The 14,510-nt window shown below is 49.7% G+C and overlaps 1 protein-coding gene across 1 annotated transcript in view; it reads left to right on the top strand.

Annotated features, from left to right (window-relative positions):
* Positions 1-11,876, top strand: part of LOC132822856 (mucin-2-like) — a 44,276-nt gene extending 32,400 nt beyond the window's left edge. The window contains 1 exon segment of the mRNA XM_060836229.1: positions 11,762-11,876. Coding sequence (XP_060692212.1) covers positions 11,762-11,876 — 115 coding nt within the window.
* Positions 11,877-14,510: the final 2,634 nt, after the last annotated feature.

Here is a 14,510-nt window from a genome sequence, read left to right as displayed (position 1 = left end):
CTCCCATACCCACACCCACACCCACACCCACTCCCACACCCACTCCCACACCCACACCCACACCCATACCCACACCCACCCCACACCCACACGCACACCCACACCCACACCCTCACCCACTCCCACACCCACACCCACTCCCACACCCACACCCACACCCACACCCGCTTCCACTCCCACTCCCACTCCCACACCCACACCCACACCCACTCCCACACCCACACCCACACCCATTCCCACACCCACACCCACACCCACTCCCACACCCATACCCACTTGCATACCCACACCCACACCCACACCCACTCCCACATCCACACCCACTCCCACACCCACTTCCACACCCTCTCCCACACCCACACCCACTCTCACACCCACACCCACTCCCACACCCACACCCACACCCACCCCCACACCCACACCCACACCTACACACACACCCGCACCCGCTCCTACACCCACTCCCGCTCCCATTCCCACTTGCACACTCACTCCTACGCCTAAGCCCACTGCCAACTCACACCCACATACACTCCCTCACACACACCTACACCACACCCACACCCTCTTCCACGCCCACTCCTACATCCGCACCCACTCCGACACCCACACCCGCTCCAACTCCCGCACTTGCTCCGTCTCCCGCACTTGCTCCGTCTCCCATGTCTACGACCACAGTCATACCCACTCCCACTCCCATTCTCCCTTCCAGTCCCACTGCCCCCCCTACCCTGTGTCTAAAATGAAGTGCTGCATCCCGCCTGCATTAACCGCCCCTTGGATATCAGTCGCTAATTCTGAGCAGGAACTCCATGCTCATATGTTAATGGCAATCTGATGGACTGCCAGTGCCAATAATGTCACAGTGCTGGGAGCTGGGTAGTGGGCACTGATGGTACTGCAGGAAACCATGGGATCCTGGGACTGGGTAATTTGGGGGCAGTTGGCAGGAAGAACTAAACCAGGTTGGTGCAGGGTGGGTTGGTGAGGGGTGGGTTGGTGAGGGGGTGCTGTGGAAAGCAAGTGAGTGTTAATGAAGAAAAGCTCCATTTGCTTGGAGTAGGGGGTACAGTGAGGGGGTGCCAGTATTGTACAAAGGGTACTCCATGGATATTGTAGAATGCCAACATCACGCTTCTCAAAAACCTTTCCAAATACAGGCTTCCCAATCCTGCCTAGCTGTCCAGACCAATCGTCATTCAGTATGTTATTGGGGGTCAATTGAACTTTTAATGAAACCCAGTTGATTCCTTATTATTTATTGTAATATATCAGGGGGTCTGCTAACCTCCCATCCTCATCGTTACGGAGATGACCCAGGGTTAGAGTTGAAATGGACTTGCCTCCAACCTATAACATTTGGTTGGGTGGGATAAAAAAATCTAACCCTTGGTCTTTGTCGGTACAACTGACAGCTAAAGAGACAACGTACATTTATCCAGTGACTTTCCCAACCTCAGGACTTTCACTCTTCACACTAAATAACATAGCTTTGCAGTACTGTTTAATGTAGGCACAACATCCACCTGCACACAGCAAGACCCCACAAGCAGCAATGAGACAATGGCCCAGTTTGAGGTGTTTTCCCAGATGACCATTCCTGGCACCTTGGAGTTTTTGTCCCTCTCCTGGTTTATAGAACTGGGGAAGGATTGTTTGAGGTGGTTCAATCCCTCCTTGTCTTTTTTTGTCTTGGATCTATCTAGAGATTAGCTGTAGAGGAAACACCACTGTAGATTATCTACTGTAGGGACTGTATTCCGAGAACAAGATTTTTTTTCACAATAGCAATAAGAACAATTCCATTTGATTGGGTATAATGACTGGGACTTTCAGGAGCTGATCCAGACCCATGTGCTCCCTCTGAAAGCTCGAGAACAACTTGTTATGTCCAGCCTCAGACTGTGTGTGATACCAGTGGAATGGGTGAAGTCAGTATAACATGAATATTAACACCTTCCAAACCATTACTTTATACAGCACTGATATTTTAGCAATGTTAGTTAATATTACCAAGAGGCAATGGCCTGGTGATGTTATCGCTGGACTGTTAATCCAGAGATGAAAATGTGTTGCTGGTTAAAGCGCAGCAGGTCAAGCAGCATCCAAGAAACAGGAAATTCGACGTTTCGGGCAAAAGCCCTTCATCAGGAATTAATCCAGAGATCCAGAATGTTCTGGGAAGCCAGGTTTGGATCCTGCCATGCCCATGGTGGAATTTGAATTCAATAAATACCTGAAATTAAGAGTCTCATGGCCATGAAATGATAGTTGGAAAAACCCATCTGGTTCACTAATGCCTTCGAAGGAAGGATACTGCCATCCTTACCTGGTCTGGCCTACATGTGACTCCAGACCCACAGCAATGTGGTTGACTCTTAACTGCCCTCTGGGTAATAAATGCTGGCCTAGCCTGAGATGCACACACCCTGTGAATGAATAAAGAAGTTAAAAGATAAATATTGACTCAGGTCAGCTGGAAGAATTCCCCCACTGTATCTCTAGCTAATACCTTTCATGTAAAAGAAGTGTTAACGTCACCATAGGGCTGCTCTCTGATTGGAGAAAGATGGTTTAACCTGAAGGTCACCATGCCCCAGGAGAAAGGTGAGCCCTTCATAGTAACTTCAGCCAGGGTTGAGAAATGGTGTCACATTGTATCGCAACCCAGATTGAGCTAAGTGACCTCCCCATTGTGTGACGAGATTTCATGTACATGTGAGGGGAAAATGGAATCCATGTTTAATAACTCACACAAGATGGTAGCAGCAACAACAGTGCAGCATTCCCACAGTACTCTCACTGGATTATCATTTTCGATTCTGGGCTCACAGAGTGCAGGTTAGAGACAGGATTTGTATTGTAACCATAGCTGGCACACAACACTCTGCTTGAAATATTGCTGTCATAAGATCCGAAAAATCAAAAGGAAAAATGGTTCCAACTTGAAACCTTGAAAATAACATGAGTTATGCTGGCCCAGCATTAGAACTGGGAAACTTAATCACATCAAATGACACAGAATTACAGAAACTGCACATTCAGCCAAATTAATCCATCAAATGTTTAAGCTCCACAGAAGTCTCTCCTATTCCTCTTCGGGTAGGTAAAAACAATGACTGCAGATACTGGAAACCAGATTCTGGATTAGTGGTGCTGGAAGAGCACAGCAGTTCAGGCAGCATCCGAGGAGCAGCGAAATCGACATTTTGGGCAAAAGCCCTTCATCAGGAATAAAGGCAGAGAGCCTGAAGGGTGGAGAGATAAATGAGAGGAGGGTGGGGTGGGGAGAAAGTAGCATAGAGTACAATGGGTGAGTGGGGGAGGGGGTGAAGGTGATAGGTTGGGGGGGGGGGTGTGAGGGCGGAGTGGATAGGTGGGAAAGGAGATAGGCAGGTAGGACAAGTCCGGACAAGTCATGGGGACAGTGCTGAGCTGGAAGTTTGGAACTAGGGTGAGGTGGGGGAAAGGGAAATGAGGAAACTGTTGAAGTCCACATTGATGCCCTGGGATTGAAGTGTTCCGAGGCAGAAGATGAGACGTTCTTCCTCCAGGCGTCTGGTGGTGAGGGGGCGGCGGTGAAGGAGGCCCAGGACCTCCATGTCCTCGGCAGAGTGGGAGGTGGAGTTGAAATGTTGGCCCACAGGGCGGTGTGGTTGATTGGTGCGGGTGTCCCCGAGATGTTCCCTAAAGCCTCCGAGCTTACTTTCACAATCAGGACTCCTGCCCACCTTCCGAGGACCCCTTTGCCCACCTCCAACACACTGCATCCACCTGGATACCCCACACTGGCCGATTATCTGCCCTCGACCTCTTCATTTCCAACTGCCGCCGGGACATTAACCGCCTCAACCTGTCTACCCCCCCCCCCCCCCCCACTCTAACCTCTCACTCTCACAACGCGCAGCCCTCCAATCCCTCTGCTCCAATCCCAACCTCACCATCAAGCCAGCAGATAAAGGGGACGCAGTGGTAGTCTGGCACACTGACCTCTACACCTCCAAATGCCAACTCGAGGACACCTCTTCCTACCGTCCCCTCAACCATGACCCCACCGCCCATCACCAAACCATCATCTCCCAGACTGTACAGAACCTCATCACCTCAGGAGATCTCCCACCCACAGCTTCCAACCTCATAATCCAGGAACTCCGCACTGCCCGGTTCTACCTCCTTCCCAAGATCCACAAGCCTGACCACTCTGGCCGACCCATTGTCTCAGCATGCTCCTGCCCTACTGAACTCATCTCTACCTACCTCGACACTGTCCTATCCCCACTAGTCCAGGAACTCCCCACATACGTTCAAGACACCACCCACGCCCTCCACTTCCTCAAAGACTTCCGTTTCTGTGGCCCCCAATGCCTCATCTTCACCATGGATATCCAATCCCTCTACACCTCCATCCACCATGACCAGGGCCTCCAGGTCCTCTGTTTTTTTCCTCACCCGACCTCCCCAACAGTACCCTTCCACTGACGCTCTCATTCGTTTGGCTGAACTGGTCCTCACCTATATCAGGAACAGGACATTGTTGCCAATGTGAATATTGAGTCACAATTAATTAGAATGGATGGCTTTGAGATATGTAGGGAAGAGGTGTCGGAAATTCTGGAAAGGGTGAAAATAGATAAGTCCCCTGGGCCTGATGGCATTTATCCTAGGATTCTCTGGGAAGCAAGGGAGGAGATTGCAGAGTCATTGGCCTTGATTTTTATGTCCTCGTTGTCTACAGGAATAGTGCCAGAAGACTGGAGGATAGCAAATGTGGTTCCCTTGTTCAAGAAGGGGAGTAGGGATAACCCTAGTAACTATAGGCCGGTGAGTCTCACTTCTGTTGTGGGCAAAGTCTTAGAGAGAATTGTAAGGGATAGGATTTATGAACATCTGGATAGGAATAATGTGATCAAGAATAGTCAGCATGGTTTTGTGAAGGGCAGGTCGTGCCTCACAAACCTTATTGAATTCCTTGAGAAGGTGACTAAGGAGGTGGACGAGGGTAAAGTGGTAGATGTGGTGTATATGGATTTTAGTAAGGCGTTTGATAAGGTTCCCCATTGTAGGCTACTGCAAAAACTACGGAGGTATGGCATTGAGGGGGAGTTGGAGGTTTGGATTAGGAATTGGCTGGCTGGAAGGAGACAGAGGGTAGTAGTTGATGGTAAAAGTTCATCTTGGAGTGCAGTTACCAGCGGTGTTCTGCAAGGATCTGTTCTGGGACCATTGCTGTTTGTCATTTTTATAAATGACCTGGAGGAGGGGCTAGAAGGTTGGGTGACCAAGTTTGCAGATGATACAAAAGTCGTGGAGTTGTTGACAATGAGGAAGGATGTGACAGGTTACAACTGGATATAGATAAGCTGCAGAGCTGGGCAGAAAGGTGGCAAATGGAGTTCAATGTAGCTAAGTGTGAAGTGATTCACTTTGGTAAGAGTAACAAGAAGATGGGGTACTGGGCTAATGGTCGGATACTTGGTAGTGTGGATGAGCAGAGGGATCTTGGTGTCCATGTACACAGGTCTCTGAAAGTTGCCACCCAGGTAAATAGTGCTGTGAAGAAGGCATATGGCGTACTGGCTTTTATTGGTAGAGGAATTGAGTTCTGGAGTCCTGAGGTCATGTTGCAGTTGTATAAGACTCTGGTGCGGCCGCATCTGGAGTATTGTGTGCAGTTTTGGTCGCCATACTATAGGAAGGATGTGGAGGCACTGGAACAGGTGCAGAGGAATTTATCAGGATGTTGCCTGGCATGGTAGGAAGATCGTATGAGGAAAGGCTGAGGCACTTGGGGCTGTTCTCATTGGAGAAAAGAAGGTTAAGGGGTGACTTGATAGAGGTGTACAAGATGATTAGGGGTTTAGATAGGGTTGACCATGAGACCTTTTTCCACGTATGGAGTCAGCTATTACGAGGGGGCATAGCTTTAAATTAAGGGGTGGTAGGTATCGGACAGATGTTAGGGGTAGATTCTTTACTCAGCGAGTCATGAGTTCATGGAATGCCCTGCCAGTAGCAATGGTGGACTCTCCCTCTTTATGGGCATTTAAACGGGCATTGGATAGGCATATGGAGGATAGTGGGCTAGTGTAGGTTCGGTGGGCTTGGATCGGCGCAACATCGAGGGCCGAAGGGCCTGTACTGCGCTGTATTTTTCTATGTTCTATGTTCTATTGTGTCCATTGCTCCCGATGTGGTCTCCTCTACATTGGGGAGACTGGATGCCTCCTAGCAGAGCGCTTTAGGGAACATCTCCGGGACACCCGCATCAATCAACCACACCGCCCTGTGGCCCAACATTTCAACTCCCCCTCCCACTCTGCCGAGGACATGGAGGTCCTGGGCTTCCTTCACCGCCGCTCCCTCACCACCAGACGCCTGGAGGAAGAACGCCTCATCTTCTGCCTCGGAACACTTCAACCCCAGGGTATCAATGTGGACTTCAACAGTTTCCTCATTTCCCCTTCCCCACCTCACCCTAGTTCCAAACTTCCAGCTCAGCACTGTCCCCATGACTTGTCCGGACTTGTTCTACCTGCCTATCTTCTTTCCACCTATCCACTCCACCCTCCTCCTTGACTTATCACCTTCATCCCTTCCCCCACTCACCTATTGTACTCTAGGCTACTTTCACCCCACCCCCACCCTCCTCTAGCTTATCTCTCCACGTTTCAGGCTCTCTGCCTTTATTCCTGACGAAGGGCATTTGCCCGAAACATCGATTTTCCTGCTCCTTGGATGCTGCCTGAACTGCTGTGCTCTTCCAGCACCACTGACCCAGAATCCTACCCCTCTTCAGTCCATCCTGTCAATATACCTACCTCCCCTCTCATACACATCCCTAGCACCCCATGTATAACGTTGGTATGAGTGAACCATACCACTCCCTGGGAGAGTGATTTCCTCTCTGTGTAAGCATGTTTGACCTGAACTCTCCATTGCTCTTGTTGGTGAGTGTATTTGTGGCCTTTATAAGTCTGGTTTAGGAGCTCGTCCAAATCTTGAGCATTGTTGAGAAAACAGGCACATTTAGTCGAACCTTTTCATCTTGCATTCAGAATGGCAGAATTTCAGAGTATCAGAATTATTATTGTTTAGAAAGAGGCCATTCAGCCCATCTCCTCCTATTGCCTTGTGCTAATTTCCTGCCTTTTCCCCATATCCCTTGCACATTATTTCTTTCCACATAACCAGCCAATGCCCCTCTTGAATGTCTGATGTGAACAGGTTTCACCATATTTGGAGGCAGTGCAGGTCCTTACTTCATTTGTACATGACTCTACGTCTCCATCCTCTGGCACTTGCACCTTTAACAACCAGGAACAGTGCATGGGAGAGCAAGCCCTCGTGGGGTGTGTGAGCCCAGTGCAGGGGGGAGTGAGCCCAGTGTAGGAGAAGAGTGAGCCCAGTGCAGTGGGGGGGGAGTGAGCCCAGTGCAAGGGGAGAGTGAGCCCAGTGCATGGGGTGAGTGAGCCCAGTGCAGGAGGAGAGTGAGCCCAGTGCAGTGGGGGGGAGTGAGCCCAGTGCAGGGGCTGAGTGAGCCCAGTGCAGGAGGAGAGTGAGCCCAGTGCAAGGGGAGAGTGAGCCCAGTGCAGGGGCTGAGTGAGCCCAGTGCAGGGGCTGAGTGAGCCCAGTGCAGGGGGGAGTGAGCCCAGTGCAGGAGGAGAGTGAGCCCAGTGCAGGGGGGAGTGAGCCCAGTGTAGGAGAAGAGTGAGCCCAGTGCAGTGGGGGGGGAGTGAGCCCAGTGCAAGGGGAGAGTGAGCCCAGTGCATGGGGTGAGTGAGCCCAGTGCAGGAGGAGAGTGAGCCCAGTGCAGTGGGGGGGAGTGAGCCCAGTGCAGGGGCTGAGTGAGCCCAGTGCAGGAGGAGAGTGAGCCCAGTGCAAGGGGAGAGTGAGCCCAGTGCAGGGGCTGAGTGAGCCCAGTGCAGGGGCTGAGTGAGCCCAGTGCAGGGGGGAGTGAGCCCAGTGCAGGAGGAGAGTGAGCCCAGTGCAGGAGGAGAGTGAGCCCAGTGCAGTGGGGGGGAGTAAGCCCAGTGCAAGGGGAGAGTGAGCCCAGTGCAAGGGGAGAGTGAGCCCAGTGCAAGGGGAGAGTGAGCCCAGTGCAGGAGGAGAGTGAGCCCAGTGCAGGGGGAGAGTGAGCCCAGTGCAGTGGGGGGGAGTGAGCCCAGTACGGGGCGAGAGTGAGCCCAGTGCAGGGGGAGAGTGAGCCCAGTGCAGGAGGAGAGTGAGCCCAGTGCAGGGGGAGTGTGAGCCCAGTGCAGGGGGAGTGTGAGCCCAGTGCAGGGGGAGAGTGTGCCCAGAGCAGGAGGTGAGTGAGCCCAGTGCAGGAGGAGAGTGAGCCCAGTGCAGGGGGAGAGTGAGCCCAGTGCAAGGGGAGAGTGAGCCCAGTGCAGGGGCTGAGTGAGCCCAGTGCAGGGGGAGAGTGAGCCCAGTGCAGTGGGGGGGGAGTGAGCCCAGTGCAGGGGGAGAGTGAGCCCAGAGCAGGAGGTGAGTGAGCCCAGTGCAGGAGGAGAGTGAGCCCAGAGCAGGAGGTGAGTGAGCCCAGTGCAGGGGGAGAGTGAGCCCAGTGCAGTGGGGGGGGAGTGAGCCCAGTGCAGGGGGAGAGTGAGCCCAGAGCAGGAGGTGAGTGAGCCCAGTGCAGTGGGGGGGGGGAGTGAGCCCAGTGCAGGGGGAGAGTGAGCCCAGTGCAGTGGGGGGGGGGGGGGGAGTGAGCCCAGTGCAGGGGGAGAGTGAGCCCAGAGCAGGAGGTGAGTGAGCCCAGTGCAGTGGGGGGGTGGGGGGGGAGTGAGCCCAGTGCAGGGGGAGAGTGAGCCCAGAGCAGGAGGTGAGTGAGCCCAGTGCAGTGGGGGGGGGGGGGGGGGAGTGAGCCCAGTGCAGGGGGAGAGTGAACTCAGTGCAGGAGGAGACTGAGCCCAGTGCAGGGGGAGAGTGTGCCCAGAGCAGTGGGGGGGAGTGAGCCCAGTGCAGGGGGAGAGTGAGCCCAGTGCAGTGGGGGGGAGTGAGCCCAGTGCAGGGGGAGAGTGAGCCCAGTGCAGTGGGAGAGTGAACTCAGTGCAGGGGGAGAGTGAGCCCAGTGCAGGGGGAGATTGAGCCCAGTGCAGGGGGAGAGCATGCCCAGTTGGGCAAAAGCCCAATGTGGAGAGACTGTAGCCCATGGTTATGGAGGGACTGTAATGTTGAACATTTAACTGTATTTCTTTACTTTCCTGTATTATACCCAATTACCTTCATACCTAAGATGACGATTTGAATAGTTTTCACTTTGCTCCTGTAACTCTGTACTTGAATTGATCTGCCAATAAAACCTAATTCTAATTCTTCTCTGTCCTTACACTCTCGTGATTTTGAAAACATCTGTCAGATTTCCTCTCAGCCTTCTACTTTCCAAACAGAACAATCCCAACTTCTTCAATTTATCCCCATCACTGAAGTCTCTCATTCTTGTAAATCTAATGCATTCCAAGAATTCCATTCTTTCCCAGAATGTGATGTCCCGAACTGTGCCCAATACTTCAGCTGAGATCTGACATGTACCTTGTACCCAGATAAACATCATCTCCCCACCTCTTGTACTTTATGCCTCTACTATTACAATCAGACACCATATACTCATTAAGACAATTTTGAAGAAATACCAAATTAAAGGGAAAACACAACATTTATACCATTCAACAGGAGCGTGCTGATTCGGTATCAAGTGGATTCTGATTGGCAGAGGCATGGCCATGGGAAATGCACCAGTTACTGATGCCTGACAATTAACTTCCAGGCTTTGCTTGAATTTTATGTCAGGGTTGACTCTGATTGGTGAAGGCATTGCCAGGGAAAGGAACAAATGTACAGTTGTCAACTCTTTCAGTGAGCCAAAACAGGTACAATGCATGTAAACTTTTTTTCCGTCTGTGAAGAACCTGACCTTGTGTATTTATACATGTACCTTCCGGGACACACAAGCAACTAACAATTCAAAGTTCAAATCGCTTTGGTGCAAATATTCTTTTATAATTTTAACGCCATCAATCTGGTCACATCTCAGCCTTCTTTTGTTCAAATCCACAGCCTGTTCAGTATTTCCTGCAAGTTAATTATTCCTGCTTATGCTTCTCCTTTAGAACTTACAGAAGCATCTATTAGTCTGGTACAGACATGGACTTTGAATTGTGTTCTTGCACGATGGGTCCCAGAGCCACATTAATATCTTCATGCAGATTATAATAATAAACCAGACATAGCTCTGGCCCTGTGACTCATCCCTGGTGACATTATCTGGTGATATCAGTTGTAAGGAAGTGCAGACAGTTAGCACTCCCAGTTACCCCAGACAGTCTCATTGTATTTGAGAAATGACACATAATGAAAAACAACAAAGCAGCTGTATTGCCAACAGGAACAAAAGCAAAACTTATTCTAATGCAAAATATGGTAAGAGTTAGCGGTAACCTTAGGGTTAACCCTAAACCGAACACTAACCCTAGCCCTTACCCTATCGATCACTGTGGGTTGGATAATTGAAAGCTGAGCATTGTAGATGAATTAAAAACCATAAACATATCAATATCTTTCTCCCAGGTTCCACTCTATACTTTGTTAGACTGATAGGATCAGTCAGAGAAGCGAATGAGTGAATTGACTTGCTATTGGAAATACTTTGTACAATTTCAATAAGGGATAATGAGGCATGTTGTGAGAGAGCAGCAGCTGGAAGCTTCTGCAAGCACTGGTTGTAACTATAGTGGAGGTAGCTGAAAAGGTGTTGCTGGTTAAAGCACAGCAGGTTAGGCAGCATCCAAGGAGCAGGAAATTCGACGTTTCGGCCATAAGCCCTTCATCAGCCCTTCCTGATGAAGGGCTTATGCCCGAAATGTTGAATTTCCTGTTCCTTGGATGCTGCCTAACCTGCTGTGCTTTAACCAGCCACACATTTTCAGCTGTGATCTCCAGCATCTGCAGACCTCATTTTTTACCCGTATAGTGGAGGTAGTCAGTACTGTGGAGGGAACTTTATTCTGATAAATCTGTGCTGGGAATGTTTGGTGGGGACAATGTAGAGGGAGCTCTACTCTGAATCTAACCCTGTGGTTTACCTGTACTGGGAATGTTTGTTGGGGGACAGTGTAGAAGGAGCTTTGCTTTGATCTAACTCTTCGAGAGAAAGTGAGGTCTGCAGATGCTGGAGATCAGAGCTGAGATGTGTTGCTGGAAAAGCGCAGCAGGTCAGGCAGCATCCATGGAACAGGATGTTCGACGTTTCGGGCATAAGCCCTTCTTCAGGCTTATGCCTGAAACGTCGAATCGCCTGTTCCTTGGATGCTGCCTGACCTGCTGCGCTTTTCCAGCAACACATTTTCAGCTTTGATCTAACTCTGTTCTGTTCCCTGTCCTGGAGGTGTTTGATGTTGCAGTGCAGAGAGTGCTTTACTCTGTATGCAGCCTCACGCTGTCCCTGCATTTCGAGTGTTTGAAGGAGACAATGCAGTAAGAGCTTTATTGTCAGTTTAAAAGAACCGAGGAAGCTTTACTCTGTATCTTACCTGTTTGATGGGGACAGTATGGAGGGAGCTGTTCTTTTAGTTTAAAACTGTAGAAGAAGGGATCAAAGATGGCGGCGATCTGAGAGGATCACGTCAGAGCTCCACACGCAGCACAAGCAGGACAAACTTTTAACTCACCCATCCTGGACCATCGCGATGTCCTGGGGCTCCACAAAGGTAGTGGAGTACCAGGAAACTGAAAAGTTAACTTATCTGTTTTTCTTGCTTTCCAGAGACGACAAAGAAGGGAGGAGGAGTGACAGAGGCCAGGCCTGCGGCCCAGGCTGCAGGATCCTTGGACCCAATTACTTTCTAGGCCCTAGTGAAGGAGCTCGCAAAATCTTGTGAGATGTTGGGGAAACAAATAGAGGCGGAGCTGGCCCTGACCTCTCTCATGCTGCAGAAGCATAAACAGCAGCTGGGAGAGCTGGAAAAGAGGACGGATGAGGTGGAGCACAAGGTCACAGTGGTGGAAGCTGATGCCAGTTCCTCTGAAGATAGGATCAAAGCCCTGGATATGCAGGTCTGTAATTTGCGCGACCAAGTGGATGATCTTGAGAACAGGGGCAGAAGAAAAAAACATTTGGATCATTGGTCTGCCCGAGGGTAAGGAAGGTGAGTGGCCTGCGGAATGTGTTGAGGACTGGCTGCCGAAATTCCTCAATTTGGAGGCTGGTATGAGAGGATTGAAGATAGAGAAGTCTCACTGTCTCACAGCGCGGAGATTGGGTCTGGGTCAACGTCCTCATCCTCTCCTGGTGTGGTATTATCATTACAGAGTCAAGGAGAGAATCGTGGAATCTTCCAGAATCCAGGGGAAAGAGCTAAAAGCCCTAATTTACGAGGGCTCTAAGATCATGTTCTTCCAGGACTTCTCAGTGGCTTGATCCAGAAAAGAAAATTTTTGCAAGGTTTGTGAAGGTTTGTAGCTCAGGTTGAGGTTGAGGTTGAGGGTGTAGGTGTTGCTCGCTGAGCTGTAGGTTTGATATCCAGATATTTCATTACCTGGCTAGGTAACATCATCAGTGGCAACCTCCAAGTGAAGCGAAGCTGTTGTCTCCTGCTTTCTATTTATATCTTTCTCCTGGATGGGGTTCCTGGGGTTTGTGGTGATATCATTTCCTGTTCGTTTTCTGAAGGGCTGATAGATGGCATCTAGATCTATGTGTTTGTTTATGGCGTTGTGGTTGGAGTGCCAGGCCTCTAGGAATTCTCTGGCATGTCTTTGCTTAGCCTGTCCCAGGGTAGATGTGTTGTCCCAGTCGAAATGGTGGTTTTTTTCATCCGTGTGTAGGGCTACGAGGGAGAGAGGGTCGCGTCTTTTTGTGGCTAGCTAGTGTTCGTGTATCCTGGTGGCTAACTTTCTTCCTGTTTGTCCTACGTAGTGTTTGTGGCAGTCCTTGCATGGAATTGTGTAGACGATGTTGGTTTTGTCCATGGGTTGTACTGGGTCTTTTAAATTTGTTAGTTTTTGTTTGAGAGTGTTGGTGGATTACTTAATACCAAATACCTAACTACACCAGCAACCATCCCAACACACACAAAGTTGTATGAGAACACTATTCCAACGAGCCACCACACACTGCAGCACAGACGAACTTCAAAAAACAGGAGAACCACCTATACAACGTATTCAAGAAGAACGGATCCTCAAATAATACAGTGCGCAGATTCCTCAAGACCAAACCACGACAAGCAGACCAAACACAGCCAGAAACCCTAACCACCTTACCATACATCAAAGAAGTCTCAGAAATGACAGGCAGACTACTAAGACCCCTCGGAATCCTAGTACCCACACAAACACACCAACACTCTCAAACAAAAACTAACAAACTTAAAAGACCCAGTACAGCCCATGAACAAAACCAACGTCATCTACAAAATTCCATGCAAGGACTGCCACAAACACTACGTAGGACAAACAGGAAGAAAGTTAGCCACCAGGATACACGAACACCAGTTAGCCACAAAAAGACACGACCCCCTCTCCCTCGTAGCCCTACACAATGAATGAAAAAAAACACCATTTCGACTGGGACAACATATCTATCCTGGAACAGGCTAAGCAAAGACATGCCAGAGAATTCCTAGAGGCCTGGCACTCCAATCACAACGCCATAAACAAACACGTAGATCTAGATACCATCTATCAACCCCTCAGAAAACGAACAGGAAATGACATCACCACAAACCCCAGGAACCTCATCCAGGAGAAAGATATAAATAGAAAGCAGGAGACAACAGCTTCACTTCACTTGGAGGTCGCCACTGATGATGTTCCCTAGCCAGGTAATGAAACATCTGGATATCAAACCTACAGCTCAGCGAGCAAACCTACACCCTAGAAAAGAAAATCCTATTGCGGTGTCAAGAGAAAACTGGGGGAGCTTGAGATCCGGTTCTTTCTGAGGTATCCGGTGGTACTTTGGATCACTTTAGATGGATCTATACAGCTCTTTGACCCATCGGAGAAGGCAAGAAACTTTGTGGAAATTAACCTCATCTGAACAATGATATGTATGAATAGTAGTGTTGCTTGGGTATGTCTTTGTCCAGTTGGAGCTTTCTTTGTCTATTTTTTTCCTATTTGTAATAATTTGGTCTAAACTCTGTTTGGCGGCGGTTGAGATGTGTACTTTCAATTTCCAAGCTAAGTTATACTGAAGGATGGGGGGAGTATTTACTCCCTTCCTTTTTTTAAAAAAAAATATTTTCTTTATTTATATAGTCATTTTATGGAGCATTTACTTTCTTTTTCTGCTTGTGTTTATGATGTGGCTTAAGCTAGGAGGAGGGAAAATAGCTTGGATGGCTAGATGCCTACTTCGGGGCAGTTTGGGATGGGTCCCAGCACATCATTATCGGGGGAGATTTTAACTGTCTCACGGATTCCACAGTAGACGGGTTGCCCAACAGCCCCTCGATACTCCCTGAACAAACTAAACAATTAGTCGCTCTGTGTGTAGAGTTAGGCTTGGT

This window comes from Hemiscyllium ocellatum, chromosome 15, assembly GCF_020745735.1.
Source record: "Hemiscyllium ocellatum isolate sHemOce1 chromosome 15, sHemOce1.pat.X.cur, whole genome shotgun sequence".
Lineage (NCBI taxonomy): Eukaryota > Metazoa > Chordata > Chondrichthyes > Orectolobiformes > Hemiscylliidae > Hemiscyllium > Hemiscyllium ocellatum.
The sequence above is the reverse complement of the archived record's forward strand: the minus strand, read 5'-3'. Positions and strand labels throughout refer to the sequence as shown.